Here is an 18,534-nt window from a genome sequence, read left to right as displayed (position 1 = left end):
TAAAAAAAAATGTCATATCATTTTATATTTACAAAACTGTTGATTGGAGTTCTACATGTGATTCGCTCATGTAGCCAATAGAAAGTGTTGAACATTCAATGTGAGTAAAACCTGATGCACTTCCCCTTTTTCTTCCTCTTTTTTAAAGAGAATGTACTGCAATGTGGTGCAATAAAAGCAAACGTAGACAAATACTAATAAAATCTCCTTCAATAATAATAATAAACAAAATTCTAAGAAGTTCTGGATGGGATTTCTATTATACACCGTTGCCTGGTGCATTGCAGGTCCAGGGCGGCCAATAATGCCCCCCTTAACAATGTGTATAATATTGCAGGTCCGCGTCAACCAATCAGGTGCTCCGTAACAAACTGACACCGTAAATACTCGAGCGGAGGGAAATCCACGCTGTCCTTCCGCCTGGAGAAACTAGTGCCACACATCACTTGAGCCTGTCCTTCATAAAAGCAGCCAGATTAGCGTTTATTTAATAATTATCTAACAATGGCATTCAGTTTAATAAGATTCTCCAAACAACAGAATCTTCTATTCTATTACATACACATAAGCATGAATTAACTTTGATGCTACTACAGTTCTTGTGTGTTATTAATAACCTTATAGATAATTAGTTCTAGGACAATGATCGGAATAAAATAAGCAATTTTAGTCAGTAGAAAAGGTTTCAACAGTTATGAACATCCTTCAACATTTTAAACAAGGAGCAGTATTGATTTATGTAATACTATGCAGCATTCTTTTGTTAAAATACTTTTGTAATCATAATAATTCATTCATTTATAGTCCATATTTGAGACCTGTGTCCTGGAGGGTAAAAAGCCCCATCTTAAACCAGCCTATGATGGTCCTAGCTGAGTTAAGTTGGTCTTCTAAGCCAGCTGAAATGCCCAAAAACGCTTTTCATTAGGGAAATAACAGCACACATCTCTTTTGGTGACAAATGTATAATATATCAGGAGACCTACATGAATTATTAGTGCCTCAAACTGGACCATGGACAATTCATTCATCTAGTAAATCACAAAATGAGCAAGTTCTTGTCAATCAGTATGATTGAGTGGGAATTCTTCAACAGTTATTCATTTACTCACATTCTTTAAAACAGGGAGCTGGACTTTTTAATACTCTCCACAGACTTGAAAGAATCCATCACTCTAATGCTGAAATATTTCAGCAGGACAGAAAGAAAACGCTGTTCACTGCATCATCTGCGTGCTTCGGTCGGTCCGCCTGCGCTGTAACGGCGCGTGTCATTGGCTGAGCGGTAAAGGCAGGGCCGCTCCGCGCGCACTGAGTCAGGAAGTGAGTGGCGGATGAATACATGTGCGCTTCTTCGTTCTCGCCGAGTGAGTGAGTCCACACAGCAGCCGGAGCCGCAGCAGTGCACGCGCATCCCGGAGAGAGAACGAGAGATAGAGAGAGATAGATAGTGAGAGAGACCTGCTGCGTTTAGTTTAGTCTGGAGATTATCATCATCACCAATTCCCTACAAACATGGTACGTGATCTTTAATGCCATATACTATTTGATGCAGTAACTCTAACTGTCTGCCCGCACCAAATTAACCTCAAAACAAGCTTTTAATTAAAGCATTAGTTTGTAGACTATGCAACTTTCCGAGATAATTTACTATAACGACGAGCTCATTTTAAGCATTGCGCGTTATTTTATCAGTTTAGTGATGGATCGGTCAGTGAAGCCCGAATCTACAACTGCGCAATTCTTACAATCCTTTATCTTACATACGGGTTATACACATCAAATGATGCGGAATACATGTCATGTATTATAATTGTTGTATTATATCCTAAAAATAAGATGATTTAGATCAACACGACAGCACATTGGAAACCTGTAGTTGTGATATATTTATTTTAGACAGACTGGTCAGTGTTTTAGGGGTCGAGGGTCAGTAGGTTGGGTTGATAATGATGTTTATGCTGATATGCTTATGTGAAATATGATGGATGGGACATGATGAAGATGATTGTAGATGTGTCTCAGATGAGGATGTGTAGGACGTTGCATCATCTATCTCCCTGTATACCCCCTCTAAAGACTGAATTACAACAGCCTGGTCAGTATTTCCCATCTAAAACCACTTTACTGACATTTAAAGGCCTCACTAATGACAGGCAGTTGTATTTTAACCAAACCTCAGTGTTGCGTGGACTAAAAGGGTGTAACTTAGGCTTATGGTCATTGGCGCCCAGTTTCCTGTATTTTCTCACTGTAGCTTATGCAAATAAAAGGTGTGTCGATGTGAAATGTCTGTCTTGTACCTCTTTTTGTTTGTTTGTTGAATCTGAGAAGTATTGCTTGATATTTCACGTGTGATGTAATTGTGGTGCATCCTAGTAACCAGAACCTGTTGGTGCTTTTTTTATTATTATTATTTTTATATATATAAATGTGCTTCCCTTTAGAAATCCGAATTAAAAAAATATCATTAATTGGTAGTTCGTGTTAGCTCAGGTCCATTAAAAATACTGGTACAACTTAGTAATGTATTAGTAAATGTTAAATTAACTTTAAGATGCCTAATGAATGCTTTAAAAGTCTAACTAATGTTAGCCAAATTGAACCTAATAACCGATTTTTTTAATCTAAACTATGCTATCTGCATTTATTTTATACTCGTACTGTATGTCAACAATTGTGTACGTTTTATCAATTTTTATTTCTTCTTTAGCAGAACCTTAACTGAGAGCTTAAGTCTTTAGTAAGCTGTGACAGATCAAACTCTTGAGCAATAACGTTTCCCCCCTGGGGTTTTGTTCGTATGGCTAGATAGATAACCAAAAATGAAAATTGTTAGTTGTAGTTGAGTTTCTTTCTTCTGCTGAACAAAAAGATATTTTAAGAATGATAGTAACCAAACAGTTGGCGTAGCCTTTGACTTCCATAGTTGAAACAAAAATGGAAGTGAGTCAATGGGTGTGTTCGACTGTTTGATTACCAACAGTCTTCAAAATATCTTCTTCTGTTCGGCGGAAGAAAGAAATTCATACAGGTTTGGAACAACTTGAGGGTGAGTAAATGATGACAACATTTTCCTTTTTGGGTGAACTAGGCAGGCTATCCCTTCAAGTGTTTCTGGACTGGTTTGGTTTATTGTAGGGGGTTTGATCCCTGTATTGGTTTTGTGTGTGTTCTAATAAAGAGGAACAGCATCTGGTAGGAGACAGCTGTCCTGGGTGAAGATATGATGTAATGTTTCCTGAAACTCATGCTTTAGCCTATGTGTTGGGACTCTTGAGGATTATGCTGTGTATACTGACCTACATTCATTTGCCTGAACATTTTTAATAAGCGATAGAGCAGCGTTTTAGACAAACACATCTCCGCGCAGATGGGTGACAGTAGTGTCAAGCACAGTAAGTACAGCCGACGGGATTCATCCGTGCGGTTTCTGGAGTTCTAGAGATGTAGTTGTAGAGAGCCTTCAGGTGTGAGATTGAAAATAGAGGAGAAACAGGTCAAATTTAACAGGCTTTGATTTCCATCTTGGTTTTGTGGTCACATTTTCTGTAAACGCTTCGCTATTAGGAAAATGTAGGCTAAAACTGAGAAGTGATATTTTGATACTGACCCTATTGAAAAAAAATGTATTTTTCAAAAAGCCAACTTGACCTCATTCTTTTACTAAAATTACAGACAACAATTTTGACAAACTTGAAAATATAACAAAAAATGTCACATACCAAATAAGTAACATATATAAAGTTATATATATGAAAGCTTGTTTCTGCCACTGAATTAAATATAAATACCTATCTTCCTGATAGGTCTGCCGATAAGTGTTGAAAAGGGAACTACCGGTTCTATTAAATCACACAACTGTTGGTGACTAAAATGGCCAAACATTGGTCGAATGTTGACCTGGTCTGTGACAAACAGTTGAGTAGTTTCAGCCAAAGATCATCATGGCAACTATTAGAAAAGTACGATCAATTCGACTCTTAACTGTCTATTAGCTGTGACTGATACACGATTACCATGTTGTTGGACGTTTTGGGAATTGTCGGGTCCTAGAGCACCTGCTTAAATATGCATGTTTGCGATGTCTTCATCGACCTAGAACCACTACTTTCCATTTATTGCCCATTATAAAAGAGAAACGTTTCAGACAGCAGGACAGACAGTCTTCAGAGTCCCGGAGCAGCTGCGTCTCTTCCTCTACGGTCCCCGTCCCCCAGGAGGAGGCTGATGGAGGTGTACTGGGCACATGGGGCATGAGGAATGAAATGAGCCATACAGCTGGCAGCAGAAAGACCCAGATATCCAGCAAACCAGCACTCTGTCTCAATGTATCTGCCAGTGACTCATGTGTGGCTCTTAAGCCAGTGCATGTTATATGTCATATCATGTGAGAGGATGGCTGCTTAATGCATCAAGGAAGTGGAATAATTAGTGTGATTGAAGGGATGGCTGCGTGTTCCTCTTTCTTTGGTCCATTAGCCCCACTCCACCCCTTCATAATGTGGGTTATTTGTTTTCCTAGCAGCTCTCATCCACTTTAGCAAGCTCTTGAGGCTTTTCCCTCCTCACTGTTCACCAAAGGCCTGGGTTGTTGGTCAATGTCCTGTAATCTGATGCTACTGTATAAAGTGTTTTTGTTTGGATGTCACATCTAAAATCTAAAAATGCATTTGCAACCTTTTCATGCCACAAGTGTCACATTATCAGTTCAGTTTTTGTATAATGGCAAACAATAGGACTCTTCTTGGTGTATTAAAGATGTATTTAAACCAGAAATGTTTTTTTTCTTCTGTGTCTACCACTTAGTAACCAGTATCTCTTTTCTTGTAGGCTGACCAGTTAACAGAGGAGCAGATCGCAGGTGAGAGTTCATGCTCATCATCGGATCACTTTATGTGTGTTTCGAAGCATACATTATATACAACCGCTGTTGTCTTATCTCAGAGTTCAAGGAGGCTTTCTCCTTATTCGACAAGGATGGTGACGGCACCATCACGACCAAAGAGCTGGGCACAGTCATGCGGTCGCTGGGCCAGAACCCCACGGAGGCAGAGCTGCAGGACATGATCAATGAGGTGGACGCTGACGGTGAGTGCATTTGAAAGGAAACTATGAATCAACGTTGAATCCAATTGATCACCTGTTTCTTAATATCTCCAAATGAATGGGTTAGTTCACCCACAAATTCTGTCAGCATTTACTCACCCTCAAGATGTTCCAAACCTGTATGCATTCCTTCTTCTGATGAACACAGAAGATATTTTGAAAAATGTGGGTAACCAAACAGTTGACGGCACTCATTGACTTCCACAAAATACAATGGAAGTCAATGGCTATCGTCAAAGGTTTGTTACCCACATTCTTCAAAATATCTTCTGTGTTCATCAGAAGAAGGAATGCATACAGGTTTGGAACATCTTGAGGGTGAGTAAATGACATAATTTTTGGGTGAACTAACCCATGTGTCTGACTGCTCAGTCAAACAGAGCATGTTTGTTCAGGAAATCAGCCTTCAAATTTCAAATGGCTCACTTATAATTGGGTCAGTGACTCAACACTTTTTTTTTTAAATCCTTTTAATTTATTTAAAGAGATTACATTATAAAGATTACATTATAAATACAATTTATAAAGTGGCATCAAGTCAAGTTCAACCTTATTAAATAGTTAGGCAAAATATTGTATTATTATTTCTTAGAAATGAAATATATCATTAAAACAGCTTATTATAAAAAAAATAAAAAAAATGTCTGCCAAATAAGTCATTTGGTTTTACCAACCTGCAGAAGCATGCAGGGGGAAAAATCATAGTGAGGAAATCATAAAGAAGCTCACTGCAAACCAATTGAAATGTCACAAAAGCTCTACAAAAACCTATTCATGTATTAAAGGGATCATCAGATGCCCATTTTCCACAAGTTGGTGTGATTCTTTAGGGTCTTCATGTAAAGTTTGTAACATACTTTGGTTAAAATTCCCTTAATGGTTGTGTAAAACAACACACTTTTTACCTCCTCAAAAACAGCTCTGTTCACAGCGACCCGTTTCGGTGCATGTCTCTTTAAATGATAATGAGCAACTGCTCACCCCACCCCTCTCTTCCATGGGGCGCGTCGACACAAGACACGTAAAGTGATGCCTTGGCGGACAGTATACAAATGGCTGAGGGCGGAAATATAGGACAGTCCGTCATCGGTCGTTGGCAGAGCATGAGCAATATGACATCATATTGCTCAGAAAGTCCAAACGGCTTGATTATTGAGAGTGTTTAGGTTTTTTGAGGATAAAAAAAAAAGGAGTGAATGGATTTTTTTTCATTATATGGTGGTTGTGTCCACACACTGCAAACACATTTATATGCAAACACTATGTAAAAGTGAATTTTGCATCCGATGACCCCTTTAAGGGAGTAGTTCACTTTCAAATGAAAATTAGCCCATGATTTACCCACCCTGGCCTCAAGCCATCCTAGGTGTATATGACCTTCTTCTTTCAGACGAATACAATTGGAGTTATATAAATAAACATCCTGGCTCTTCTAAGTTTTATAATGGCAGTGGATTGCAACCAACAGATTGAAGCTCAAAAACGTGCATCCATCCATCGTAAACGAATTCCAAACGGCTCCTGTGGGTTAATAAAGGCCTTCTGACCTTCAACGTATGTGAGTAATGCGACGTACTGCTGATATTTACGCTACGCCATGATGCACTACACTACTTCTGACATCATAAATCTCGTAAGTTGCGCATTAGGGGCAAGTAGAGACTGCGTATGACCGTTTGGCCGGAAGCTAGAATTTTACTTTGTAACGTGTTAAATATGAATATTTTTCTTATTCAAACTCATCGTTTTGCTTCAGAAGGCCTTTATTAACCCCCCGGAGCCGTTTGGAGTTAGTTAACGATGGATTGATGCACATTTTTGAGCTTCAATCTGTTGGTTGTAATCCACTGCAATCCCTTTTTCTTTATCATAGACCTTCTTATTCGTCATTATTTACCCAGTTGTCTTTGCATATTAAACTGGCATAGCAATTAAAAAAAACCAACACCCTTCATCCTTAAAGGATTAGTTCACTTTAAAAAAAACTTTTGCTGATAATTTCCTCACCCCCATGTCATCCAAGATGTCCATGTCTTTCTTTCTTCAGTCGAAAAGAAATTAAGGTTTTTGATGAAAACATTCCAGGATTTTTCTCCATATAATAGACTTTGCTGGGCACCAAATGGTTCAAGGTCCAAAAGACAGTTTCAGTGCAAACTGCAAACTGTTCAAAGGGCTTTAAACGATTCCAGACGATGAATAATGGTCTTATCAAGCGAAACGATCGCTCATTTCAAAAATAAATAACAAAGTTTAAGTTTAATAATGTCAAATGCTCGCCTTGCTCTGTTCTGTGATGCACGTTCGTGACTCTCCTGTTCGAACTCGTTCATCAAAATGAACAAATCTTTTTTCGAGTCATTTGGTTCATTTAACGAACGAAATGAACGAATTGACTCGGAAAAAGATTTGTTCATTTTGATGAACGAGTTCGAACAGGAGAGTCACACAGAACAGAGCAAGGCGAGCATTTGACATTATTAAACTTAAACTTTGTTATTTCTTTTTTAAATGAGCTATCGTTTCGCTTGATAAGACCCTTATTCATCGTCTGGTGTCGTTTAAAGCCATTTGAACAGTTTGCAGTTTGCACTGAAACTGTCTTTTGGACCTTGAACCGTTTGGTGCCCAGCAAAGTGCATTATATGGAGAAAAATCCTGGAATGTTTTCATCAAAAACCTTAATTTCTTTTCGACTGAAGAAAGAAAGACATGGACATCTTGGATGACATGGGGGTGAGTAAATTATCAGCAAAAGTTTTTTTTAAAAGTGAACTAATCCTTTAATTTAAAGGTACCGTTCAAATGACTTTTTTCACATCTGTTATTGGAGTAAGTACAGCCATTTAATCTCATCCACTCGTCGTTGTGACTCACTCAGCAAGGAGTGACACCAGAAAACTCTTCTATCAGCCTCCTGTCACAGACCTCTCAGACAGACAGACAGACGAGATGGTGTGGGAGGATCAGGAGACTGCAAGACTTCTAAAGCTGGTCAGATTCGCGAGTCCTCTTCGATCAGCGAATCAATGGGCCTGTGGGATGCAGCCTGCCTCTCTCCTGCCGTGACATGATCTAGGTCAGACGGCAATAATGCGAGTAGTGGAAAATAAAAGTAATTGCATAATCCACTCTTTGCGTTCGTCATCTCGTTCCCACACACTCATGCAACTCAGTTGCCGGGAAACCGTGGAAGAACTTATTTTGAGAATCGACACTGGAAGTGACCTGGAAATGGCTGATTTCAGCACAATCGTGTTGCCGAGTGGTTCTTCTAGTAATGAATTGCGTCCCCCTCCGGTACCTTTGAAAGACTGTGCTAATATGACTCAACATCCTGTGGCAATCAAAGGTCTTCCATTTTTATCCGCCACGCTAAGAATGTGGCTTGTTGCACACGTTTTCATTGAATACGAGTTTCACTCGTGGCTATATTACGCCTCAGACCATTAAATCGCCATCTGCTGCAACCAACAGGACCATAGGTTTCAATCCAGAGTCAAAGTTCAATGTCTCTTTTAGGATGGCTAATCCTTGACCAGTGGTTTCACACATCCAGTCAGTAATCCAGCCTGGTCTTTATTACCGCACACTTGACCTATTTCAGACCTCGATGAACGTTAGACATGGTTTAACTCCTTTACTGTCAAGCTGCGGCTAGTCCGTGCCAGCTGTAGGGATCTAGCCACGTCTCTTATATCACAGTAACCCTCTCAGCTTTTATTATTCACCGCAGCCCCTCGAGGACTATCATCTCCTGCTAATCCAGAGTGAGTCACATGGTTTTTGATCTCTCTTAGCGAATCCCCACCTCCCAGTACTCTCATCTCTTTGATGGCTTGCTTGTAAACTGTGAGTGACCACTGCGTGACACGGCTACGGTTTGCGTTCTAAGAGCTTTCCAAGCAAATGACCCTAAGATGGGGTGAAGGCGTCATCACCCAAAACAAAGATCTTTAACTGCAATTTTACTAGGCTTTAACTGTTGTGACACTTCAATATGGAAGCCTGAGAGACAAAAATAAAAGGGGTATTTGTGAGATGAATTTTAAAATAAGAAATAAAGTTGTAATTATGAGAAAAAGCCACATTGCATGAAATAGCAATCAAGAGAAATGGTCAAGTTTATGAGAAACAAGTTTATTCAGAGTTGTTTTTCTTCTAATTTTAAGATTTAAAGTAACAACAGGTAGTTTTTTGCTCTCGGGCTCCCCCTACAGTTGAGAAACAGTATTGTCCTCTACTACTGTCGTAAACTCTGTCATCCTACATGCACGTGCAATTGTTGACAACCAGGATAGCCCTGAACACAGTAGGAGGAGGTCACATGCAGGTGTTCTGCTTGCGTCGCGTGTGAAATGTCTTCATCCCAGGTACAGTGGCATATATTTCAGCATGTCATATGAATATAATTTCATGGGTTTTATTTTTTTTCTAACGACAAATGATCGCGATGCTCACGTTTACAAGCCAGCGTCATTATAGTAGCCTAGTCTATTGGTTACCGTTTTACTGGATCTATATGATACTTCAATGCAATGTTTGAGTGGTTGATAATAACCATATATCGTCAATATTATAATATCAAGCTACCATAAATGAATCTGCAAATTTTACAAATCGATTTGCATTATAGCTTGAGGCAAGACAAATAAACAAATATCACAGACATGTTAGGTATCCTAAAATATGATTTTATTAATAATCTTCCTCCTTTCTTTGTACATGTTGAGTAGACTACACTTTTTAGGTCAAACATTTGCTATTTGCATTTCATCGATTGCAAAGTTCAAATCAGAACGAGAATACTAGCGATAGCTAACCATCAAAAACTAGAATATCGTTTACTAGCTACCAGATTGATAATTCGCTACTACTCTAGCGAATTAGAGAGGTTAGAGAGAGGCATTCTTTTTTCGATGGGGGGTTCGATGCTCCCTGCACACGCAAGGTCTCTCGCTCGCTTTCTCTCTCTGCCGTCCACGCGCGTTGGAGCACAGTCTCTGTCTCGCGTGCGCGCTCGCTCTAGATTCCGGGAGATTTGAACTAATTTGCGGTATAACTTGTCGATCACGAGTGGCTCAACAGGTAGAGATCTATAGATAAACTCATCTTTCAGGGATTTGACCGACCGGGTTGACAATTTAGCATGAGAAACCGGGGGTGTGGCGTACGTGTGAGCGTGTGAAACCAATCAAATGCGGGTGTCTCACGGCCAATGCGTGAGAGTTGGCAGCTCTGCAATGTTGATCCTCGTTCTGCCTTTAACGCGATCACTTTCTCTTTTTCTCTTTTTGCTTTGCTCCGATAAAACCTTTGCTTTCTTGTTTTTCTGTGCTGCTTCGGCCATGACTATAACATTTGGCTCGCACGTCCGATTTTAAGGAAGTGGTGGAAGTGACGTATATGCCGTAAAGCAGTCGAATTTTGTAGTTCTCTTTGTTCGCCGGTTACTACCCGAAACCCGAAGTTTAAAAGTACGATTAAAAACGCTACAGACCCCGTCAGGCTATGGCAGACGTGTCATTCAACCTATTGTAAGTCGATGTACCATCACAAGAGACTTGGAAATATATTATGAAGGTTGAAAAGTTACCTGTTGTTACTTTAAAAGTCGCAATTGCCTTATTTTGTTAAGGCCTGTTCACACCAAGGACGATAACGATATAGTTCTCAAAATCGTTCTAAATCTAACGACACAGAGGAAGGATATCGTTGGAATCACTTTCAGAATGATTTTCCCAGCTGATGAACGCTAAAAACATTGCGAGCCAATCAGAATCCACCAGACTTTAATGAGCTTGAGCATTTAAAGAGGCAGATGACAAAACTGCAGCACACGCTTGGAATAAACAGAACGTGGACGCCAATACAGTTATCGTTATCTTTATAGTTATTGTTCTTGGTGTGAACGGGCCTTTACTCTGAGGCGGAAATAGTTTATTATACCTCTCAGAGTATTTGAGGTGAACATTCCTGTCAATACTTCTGTTTTCACTCAAATTTCACTTCCCTTTTTCTTAGGAAATGGAACCATAGATTTCCCAGAGTTCTTGACGATGATGGCCAGGAAAATGAAGGACACAGACAGCGAGGAAGAGATTCGCGAGGCGTTTCGGGTATTTGACAAGGTATGTTTGAGCTGTAACTACTTTAGTTTGTTTATTACAGCCAAAATCGACTCGAATCTCAGATGTCACGGCAGTGAGGCCAGAGTTTTCCCGCCCTTTCTGTGACTTCTAATGTCTTATTCCTTCCAGGACGGTAATGGCTACATCAGTGCTGCAGAGTTGCGTCATGTCATGACAAACCTCGGCGAGAAGCTGACAGATGAAGAGGTGGATGAGATGATCAGAGAAGCCGACATAGATGGTGATGGTCAGGTGAACTATGAAGGTATGTTGCTTACCTCTCAACGCTCACTGTGTTTCCTACAACATTCCTTTGTTTAGTCATATGTTTGTTTGACTATTAAAAAGGGCAGTTTTGTAATACGGATAGTCCCGGTCCTTGATTCCAATTGATTGAGCCACTTTCGAAACCGTTGTAAATTACTCTACATTCAACTGTGATCTCATTACCTCATGATTTCTTAATGATTCATTCAGAGAACTTAAAATTCCTTTAAAATCTCATCTGTGATGTTTGCTCATTCCAACATGGAGATGAATAAAACACAGTATCTTTTACTTTAAGTTATCTGCGTCGAAAATGGCTCATATTTCCCAGAATGCACCATAATCGTACAGAGCACATGTGAAAGGGCCTCTTTTTGTCTTGCTGAAAGCGGAGCCTCTTGATTAGACTCGTATGAAAGCTATTTGGAAATGGGACGCTAATTACCGTGTGAATTCTACCTTCACCTCTTGATTAAAAAATTAATAAGCCATCGAACAATTTAGCAGCTGGGTGCGCAGCGTGGCATTCGGCCAAAAGCAACTGCCTAATCTCATTTTCTCTCCATCTCTCCTCTCAGAATTTGTACAGATGATGACCGCAAAGTGAAGCCGCCTCCTTCTGCCGTGCCCTCTTAGAAGAGAAAAAAAAATCAGTCAAATGTTTTACGTACCTCTTGGGAAAAAAATGTTTATTTATTCATAATGTTTCTGTTTAAAAATAATAATAATAATTGAATGTTAAAATAAAGTATCCTTTTGTCCACACAGAAAATAATGGAAAAAAAGTCAAATATCTGCATGAAATGGTTAGTGATCATGTCCCCAAAGATCAGTCTAGCATCAGTTATTCAAGAGAAAAATATCCTGTAACTACCTTCAAACTGAAGAAAAACAGCATTTGGTGAACTCCTTAAGTTCCGTCTGCTCTTGATAATGTTTGGGCTGGCCATCCTCCTTTTGTTCTCTTGTTTTTTTTCTGTTTTTTTCTTCTGTTCTTCATGCATGCAGCTTGAGCCCGGAGCTCATTCTCCAGCCAATCAGAGCGTGCTGAGTCCACTGAAGTGTTGTATTGTGTTTTTTTTAGTTTTTTGTTTTTATTTAAGAGGAACCACAAGTAGAGAGAAAGCTTGTAAATTCAAGTTCCGAGTGGAATGGGGCTTTAAGGTATTGCGGGGGATAACAAGCAAAAAAAAAAAAAAACATTTCGAAATTTTTTGGCATGATTTTACTTTTTGTTTAGTTTTTTTTTTTTTTTGTCAATCATTTGTTTTTGTTTCAATGACTTTCTTTTACTGGACGGCCGTCTCTGTGGTGTCTCACCATGATGGAGATGATGGAGGGATGTTCGAGATGGTTGGAGGACTGTCTGAGCCTTCACTTTTCTGTCCTCTGTTTCTTTACTCCTGAACGGTGAATTCTCCCCTGCATCTCTTCTGCGGCGGGAGTTTGCACTCCACTCTTCAGTTTGCATTCATTCCAAGTTGTACATGCTACTGTTTTAATATTTTCTTCGAATAAAGTGACCATGTACTTTACGACTCCTGCTCTGCTCTATGCTGTTCCTTATGAAAGTGTCCTGTGTCCGTTTGAGCTCAAATAGATCAGTGACCGCAGTAGACCACCTGTGTTCCAGCTAAATTACAGCTTCCTGTTGAGACGAAGCCATCAAACATTCAATAACCCGATCATCTAGCTTCCCTTCCAGTTTTCACCTTTTCTCAAGTGTCATTTTACACCTCAGTTTTCTCAACTTCACATATGTATGCATACATAGACACAATTCTCTTTAGAATTGACCTGTATAACGCAAAGCTCCTAATCTTAACTGCCGCCCACCCAAGAAGCAGGAGACAGTCTCACTCGCCAAACCCACACATTTTGACATCTGAGCTGCCCTGGGGTTAAATTAGGAGTATCAATATTTCACGTGAAAACGAGGCAGGATGTTGCCGTACCAGTAAGAAGAGAGCAGGATTTACCACCCTTCCCCCCCTCCTCCACACCTCCTCTCAACCATCAACAACACAGGCTAAAACCCTATCGTATTACACAACACAATGCAGAGACTGTCTCCTGCATGTTACAAATAAAAAAATAATTATTACAATTTTACAGGACAACTGTCAAATTAAATGAAAAAATAGCACAAGAAATTAATTGTATTTTATTTGCATAACTACATTTTTCAATTCGAAGTAGTGTGCACGTTTGGGCAGGTGCTCGGTCAAAAAAGTCTGAAAAAATCATTTTAAAAAAACAGCACACTCCTTTATCTGCTCCCATTAAACTGAAATAAATGTCCTTTTTTGATTCATAATATTTGTTCTTACATGAGGCACCACAAGCCTGTCGCAGATCACACGTTTCCTGCAGCGGTGTGTCCAGATCAGACGGCACTTGGCAACACTTGTTTGTGCAATTTATGTGCAACATCACTTGATGAAATATCACTGTAACATTTATCAGCTGTTTTTGTGGATATGGCTTCCTCCTGTATTTCTGAAGGTTTCTATTGCAAAACTGGCCCTTTTTTTCTCTCTGTATTATGACACCAGTCCGCATGTGAAAAAGTATATAAATCAAGTCCTTTGAATTTGACATGGAGTTCTCATATAAACTGTAAACCTGAATAAGTTGGCAAAACTCAGAACACATTTAGACAATCAGTTACATCAAATTGTTTATGTTAAGAAATTCAGAGTTTAAGTAAGCAGAACCTTATATAAAATTAGATTTTAGCATTTACCCTCCCTTTGAGTGTCATGGCAAAGCATGCTGGGAAATAGAAATCCCAGCCCAGTTTCAGTTAAAATTAAGGTAGTCTAAATTAAAAGAATCAAGTTAATAAGATGAAAACAATGAAACAATTCAGATTACTTAAAATGTGCAGCTTTGTGAACTCAAAAGAAAAATAAGGTTCTAAATACTCATTAAAGTAAATTTGCTTGAACTATTTTGTTTAATTTAAATTGGCTCTACTCAATCCAATTAATTATTTTGAGTGTTAGGGCTTACAGTGTGCTGTGTTTGAGTATTTGAACACTTAAAGGGCTAATTCACCAATGGCAAAATTTCCTTTCAATAAAACATGTGGTAACACTTTATTTCAAAAGTCCACTTAGACATTCTACTAACTATAAGTAACTTTGCAGCTACATGTCAACTAATAGTCATTAGAGTATTAGTAGACTGTCTGCTTAATATCTGCTAACACTTTATTTTATTTCTCCCCAACTGACATTCTACTGACTATAAGTAACTTTCCAACTGCATGTCAACTTATTCTACTAACCCGAACCCTAACCTAACAGTCTACCAATACTATATACACTCACCTAAAGGATTATTAGGAACACCATACTAATACTGTGTTTGACCCCCTTTCGCCTTCAGAATTGCCTTAATTCTACATGGCATTGATTCAACAAGGTGCTGAAAGCATTCTTTAGAAATGTTGGCCCATATTGATAGGATAGCATCTTGCAGTTGATGGAGATTTGTGGGATGCACATCGAGGGCAGGAAGCTCCCGTTCCACCACATCCCAAAGATGATCTATTGGGTTGAGATCTGGTGACTGTGGGGGCCATTTTAGTACAGTGAACTCATTGTCATGTTCAAGAAACCAATTTGAAATCATTCCAGCTTTGTGACATGGTGCATTATCCTGCTGGAAGTAGCCATCAGAGGATGGGTACATGGTGGCCATAAAGGGATGGACATGGTCAGAAACAATGCTCAGGTCGGCCGTGGCATTTATCCGATGCCCAATTGGCACTAAGGGGCCTAAAGTGTGCCAAGAAAACATCCCCCACACCATTACACCCCCACCACCAGCCTGCACAGCGGTAACAAGGCATGATGGATCCATGTTCTCATTCTGTTTACGCCAAATTCTGACTCTACCATCTGAATGTCTCAACAGAAATCGAGACTCATCAGACCAGGCAAGATTTTTCCAGTCTTCAACTGTCCAATTTTGGTGAGCTCTTGCAAATTGTAGCCTCTTTTTCCTATTTGTAGTGGAGATGAGTGGTACCCGGTGGGGTCTTCTGCTGTTGTAGCCCATCCGCCTCAAGGTTGTGCGTGTTGTGGCTTCACAAATGCTTTGCTGCATACCTCGGTTGTAACGAGTGGTTATTTCAGTCAAAGTTGCTCTTCTATCAGCTTGAATCAGTCGGCCCATTCTCCTCTGACCTCTAGCATCAACAAGGCATTTTCGCCCACAGGACTGCCGCATACTGGATGTTTTTCCCTTTTCACACCATTCTTTTTAAACGGTTGTGGGTGAAAATCCCAGTAACTGAGCAGATTGTAAAATACTCAGACGGGCCGTCTGGCACCAACAACCATGCCACGCTCAAAATTGCTTAAATCACCTTTCTTTCCCATTCTGACATTCAGTTTGGAGTTCAGGAGATTGTCTTGACCAGGACCACACCCCTAAATGCATTGAAGCAACTGCCATGTGATTGGTTGATTAGACAATTGCATTAATGAGAAATTGAACAGGTGTTCCTAATAATCCTTTAGGTGAGTGTATAATGAGAGTTAGTTGATGCTATACCTGACTTGAGAAAACAGAGAAAAAGGGCTGTTGTCTTCCATTTTGCCCAATAGGAAAACTTCAACACCCATAATGCACTGGGCATGTTGCCAGCAAACTTTAATTTTAAATGGTATCGACTTGTTTTGTTTCAGGAGTGAGCCGTAAAGAAGACCGCTATTACCATAATGCTATTTAAAGAGTAGAGTCTAATTACCAGTTAGAAACCTATTGTGCAATAACTGTTTTGTTCTGTCTCTGTGGACAGGGATACAAAAATGCGTAATTATAATCTGTAGTTTTCACAAAAGCTCCAAAACTGTCAAAAGTCCGCCGGATTTTTTTGCTGACAAATAAATAGGAATTTCTCAGAGCTGGACTGTTCATTTGTTCATTTACATTGTAACAATACAAAGTAGGTTGAAAATCAGCAAACTTGCACTTTAAGTCACTCTTAGAAATGTGTGAATTTCATTCAAATTGATCCAAACATCAAACTAAGAGTAAACTAAGTACAATCAACTTGGAAGTTAAGTCATTTTAACTTAAATTATTAAGTATAAAAGGTGAAAATTGCTTAACTTATTTTGATGAGTTAAAGCAATGTAAAACATATGTTGTTATAACTTATCATATAATCTTTTACAGTGTATCTTCATCTTTTATTCATGTATTGTTGAATCTGTGGCTCTGAGCAGGAAGCTGCAGAAACTGTCAGGCAAGAGAGAAACCGCAGACACACTGAGACTAACATCAACATACAGGATTACGAAGCCTGAAGACAGTTTGTTACATAACACTGCTGACAGCAGTTTCTTTCTGTGTGTGTGTGTGTGTGTGTGTGTGTGTGTGTGTGTGTGTGTGTGTGTGTGTGTGTGAGTGTGTGTGTGTGTGACCATGTCTCTGTGTGTATTGGAATACAGTATGGCAGAGTGCAACACAGTGAACCCGCCATGAAAAGTCACGCACAAAGCCCTGAAACACATAAAGCATAAAACCCCCTTTCAGACAGATTTTGTAATAAATTGCTTCATAAAAAACGTTTTTTCATGCGTCTTCCCACCGAGGGTTCACTGAGGAGGGGTTTCCCCTCAACCACATGTTGAACACTGTTGGCGAAAGTTACTTTTATGTGTTACAATGTTATGTTACTCGCAAAAAAAGTAATTTTTTTATGAAAAGTAGTGTTACATTACGTAACTTTTTCTCACCTGGCTGAGGCTCACTCTTTTCCAGGCCTTGCAGTTGGTTTTTTTTTGCAATTGTTTAACACAGTAATGCATTCAACAACATCGCCTATATATACCTTCATTTTCTTTTAAAACACAGTTCGAATATTATTATATTCTGAACACTTATAATATTTCCTGACCCCTATGCTATGCCATACAAAAGATCTCAGAGCATTACAGGTTATATTTCCTACCGTACAACTGTTTATTGAAATTTTGTACTTTTTGTCTCTTCCAGCGGACAAGAAAGATAATTTTATTGCAGCAAAAGTATTTAAGCAAATGAATTAAAACTGAATTTTAAAAAGTAACTCAATTAATGTATACATTTATAAAGTAATGTACATTTATAAAGTAATTTATAAAGTAATGTGTTACTTTCAGAAATGTGTCAAAAAAAGTAATCTGACTATGTAACTTGGAATGCATTACTCCCAATCGTCTCTCTCTCTCTCTCTCTCTCTCTCTCTCTCTCTCTCTTCTCTCTCTCTCTCTCTCTCTCTCTCTCTCTCTCTCTCTCTCTCTCTCTCTCTCTCTCTCTCTCTCTCTCTCTCTCTCTCTCTCTCTCTCTCTCTCTCTATCTCTCTCTCTCTCACTCAATTTCAAATAAGCTTTATTAGCATGACTGTGTATCGATGTTGCCAAAGCTTTAACATATTATATAAATAATTAAAGTCCCTCTATTGTCAATAATTGTATCCTTAAAAATCTTCTTTAATCACCAAAATTACGTAAAGACCCTCAGCTGTGCGGGACAGCAGGACCGATCATCCGCGTACATCTGACCTCTGGCCTCTGTGTAGATTGAGGCCGGGGACAGTAGAGCGTTCCAGCGCTGATGCCAGATTACTGATGTAGATGTTAAATAGAGTCGGACTCAGACTGCAGCCCTGCCTCACTCCACTTCCCTGCCGGAAAAACGCTGTTCTGTGATTATTGATTCTCTCTCTCTCTCTCTCTCTCTCTCTCTCTCTCTCTCTCTCTCTCTCTCTCTCTCTCTCTCTCTCTCTCTCTCTATATATATATATACACTCACCTAAAGGATAATTAGGAACACCATACTAATACTGTGTTTGACCCCTTTCGCCTTCAGAACTGCCTTAATTCTACGTGGCATTGATTCAACAAGGTGCTGAAAGCATTCTTTAGAAATGTTGGCCCATATTGATAGGATAGCATCTTGCAGTTGATGGAGATTTGTGGGATGCACATCCAGGGCACGAAGCTCCCATTCCACCACATCCCAAAGA

The 18,534-nt window shown here is 39.4% G+C and overlaps 1 protein-coding gene across 1 annotated transcript; it reads left to right on the top strand.

Annotated features, from left to right (window-relative positions):
• The first annotated feature begins 1,359 nt into the window (after nucleotides 1–1,359).
• calm1b (calmodulin 1b) lies at nucleotides 1,360–13,042 on the top strand. The gene is made up of 6 exons (XM_056262733.1): nucleotides 1,360–1,518; nucleotides 4,834–4,864; nucleotides 4,948–5,091; nucleotides 11,134–11,240; nucleotides 11,370–11,505; nucleotides 12,086–13,042. Exons 1-6 carry the CDS (start codon nucleotides 1,516–1,518, stop codon nucleotides 12,112–12,114), a joined length of 450 nt encoding a protein of 149 aa, XP_056118708.1. The 5' UTR covers nucleotides 1,360–1,515; the 3' UTR covers nucleotides 12,115–13,042.
• The last annotated feature ends 5,492 nt before the right edge of the window (nucleotides 13,043–18,534 follow it).

This window comes from Rhinichthys klamathensis, unplaced genomic scaffold, assembly GCF_029890125.1.
Source record: "Rhinichthys klamathensis goyatoka isolate OS25496 unplaced genomic scaffold, OSU_Roscu_1.1 h1tg000196l_1, whole genome shotgun sequence".
Classification (NCBI taxonomy): Eukaryota; Metazoa; Chordata; class Actinopteri; order Cypriniformes; family Leuciscidae; genus Rhinichthys; species Rhinichthys klamathensis.
This window is presented reverse-complemented; position numbering and strand designations above follow the sequence as displayed.

Bases quoted from the DNA above. Each gene is read 5' to 3' on its own strand.
- calm1b (XM_056262733.1), top strand. The intron at 4,865-4,947 runs GTGAGAGTTCAT...GTCTTATCTCAG, and splicing joins AACAGAGGAGCAGATCGCAG to AGTTCAAGGAGGCTTTCTCC. The intron at 11,506-12,085 runs GTATGTTGCTTA...CTCTCCTCTCAG, and splicing joins TGGTCAGGTGAACTATGAAG to AATTTGTACAGATGATGACC.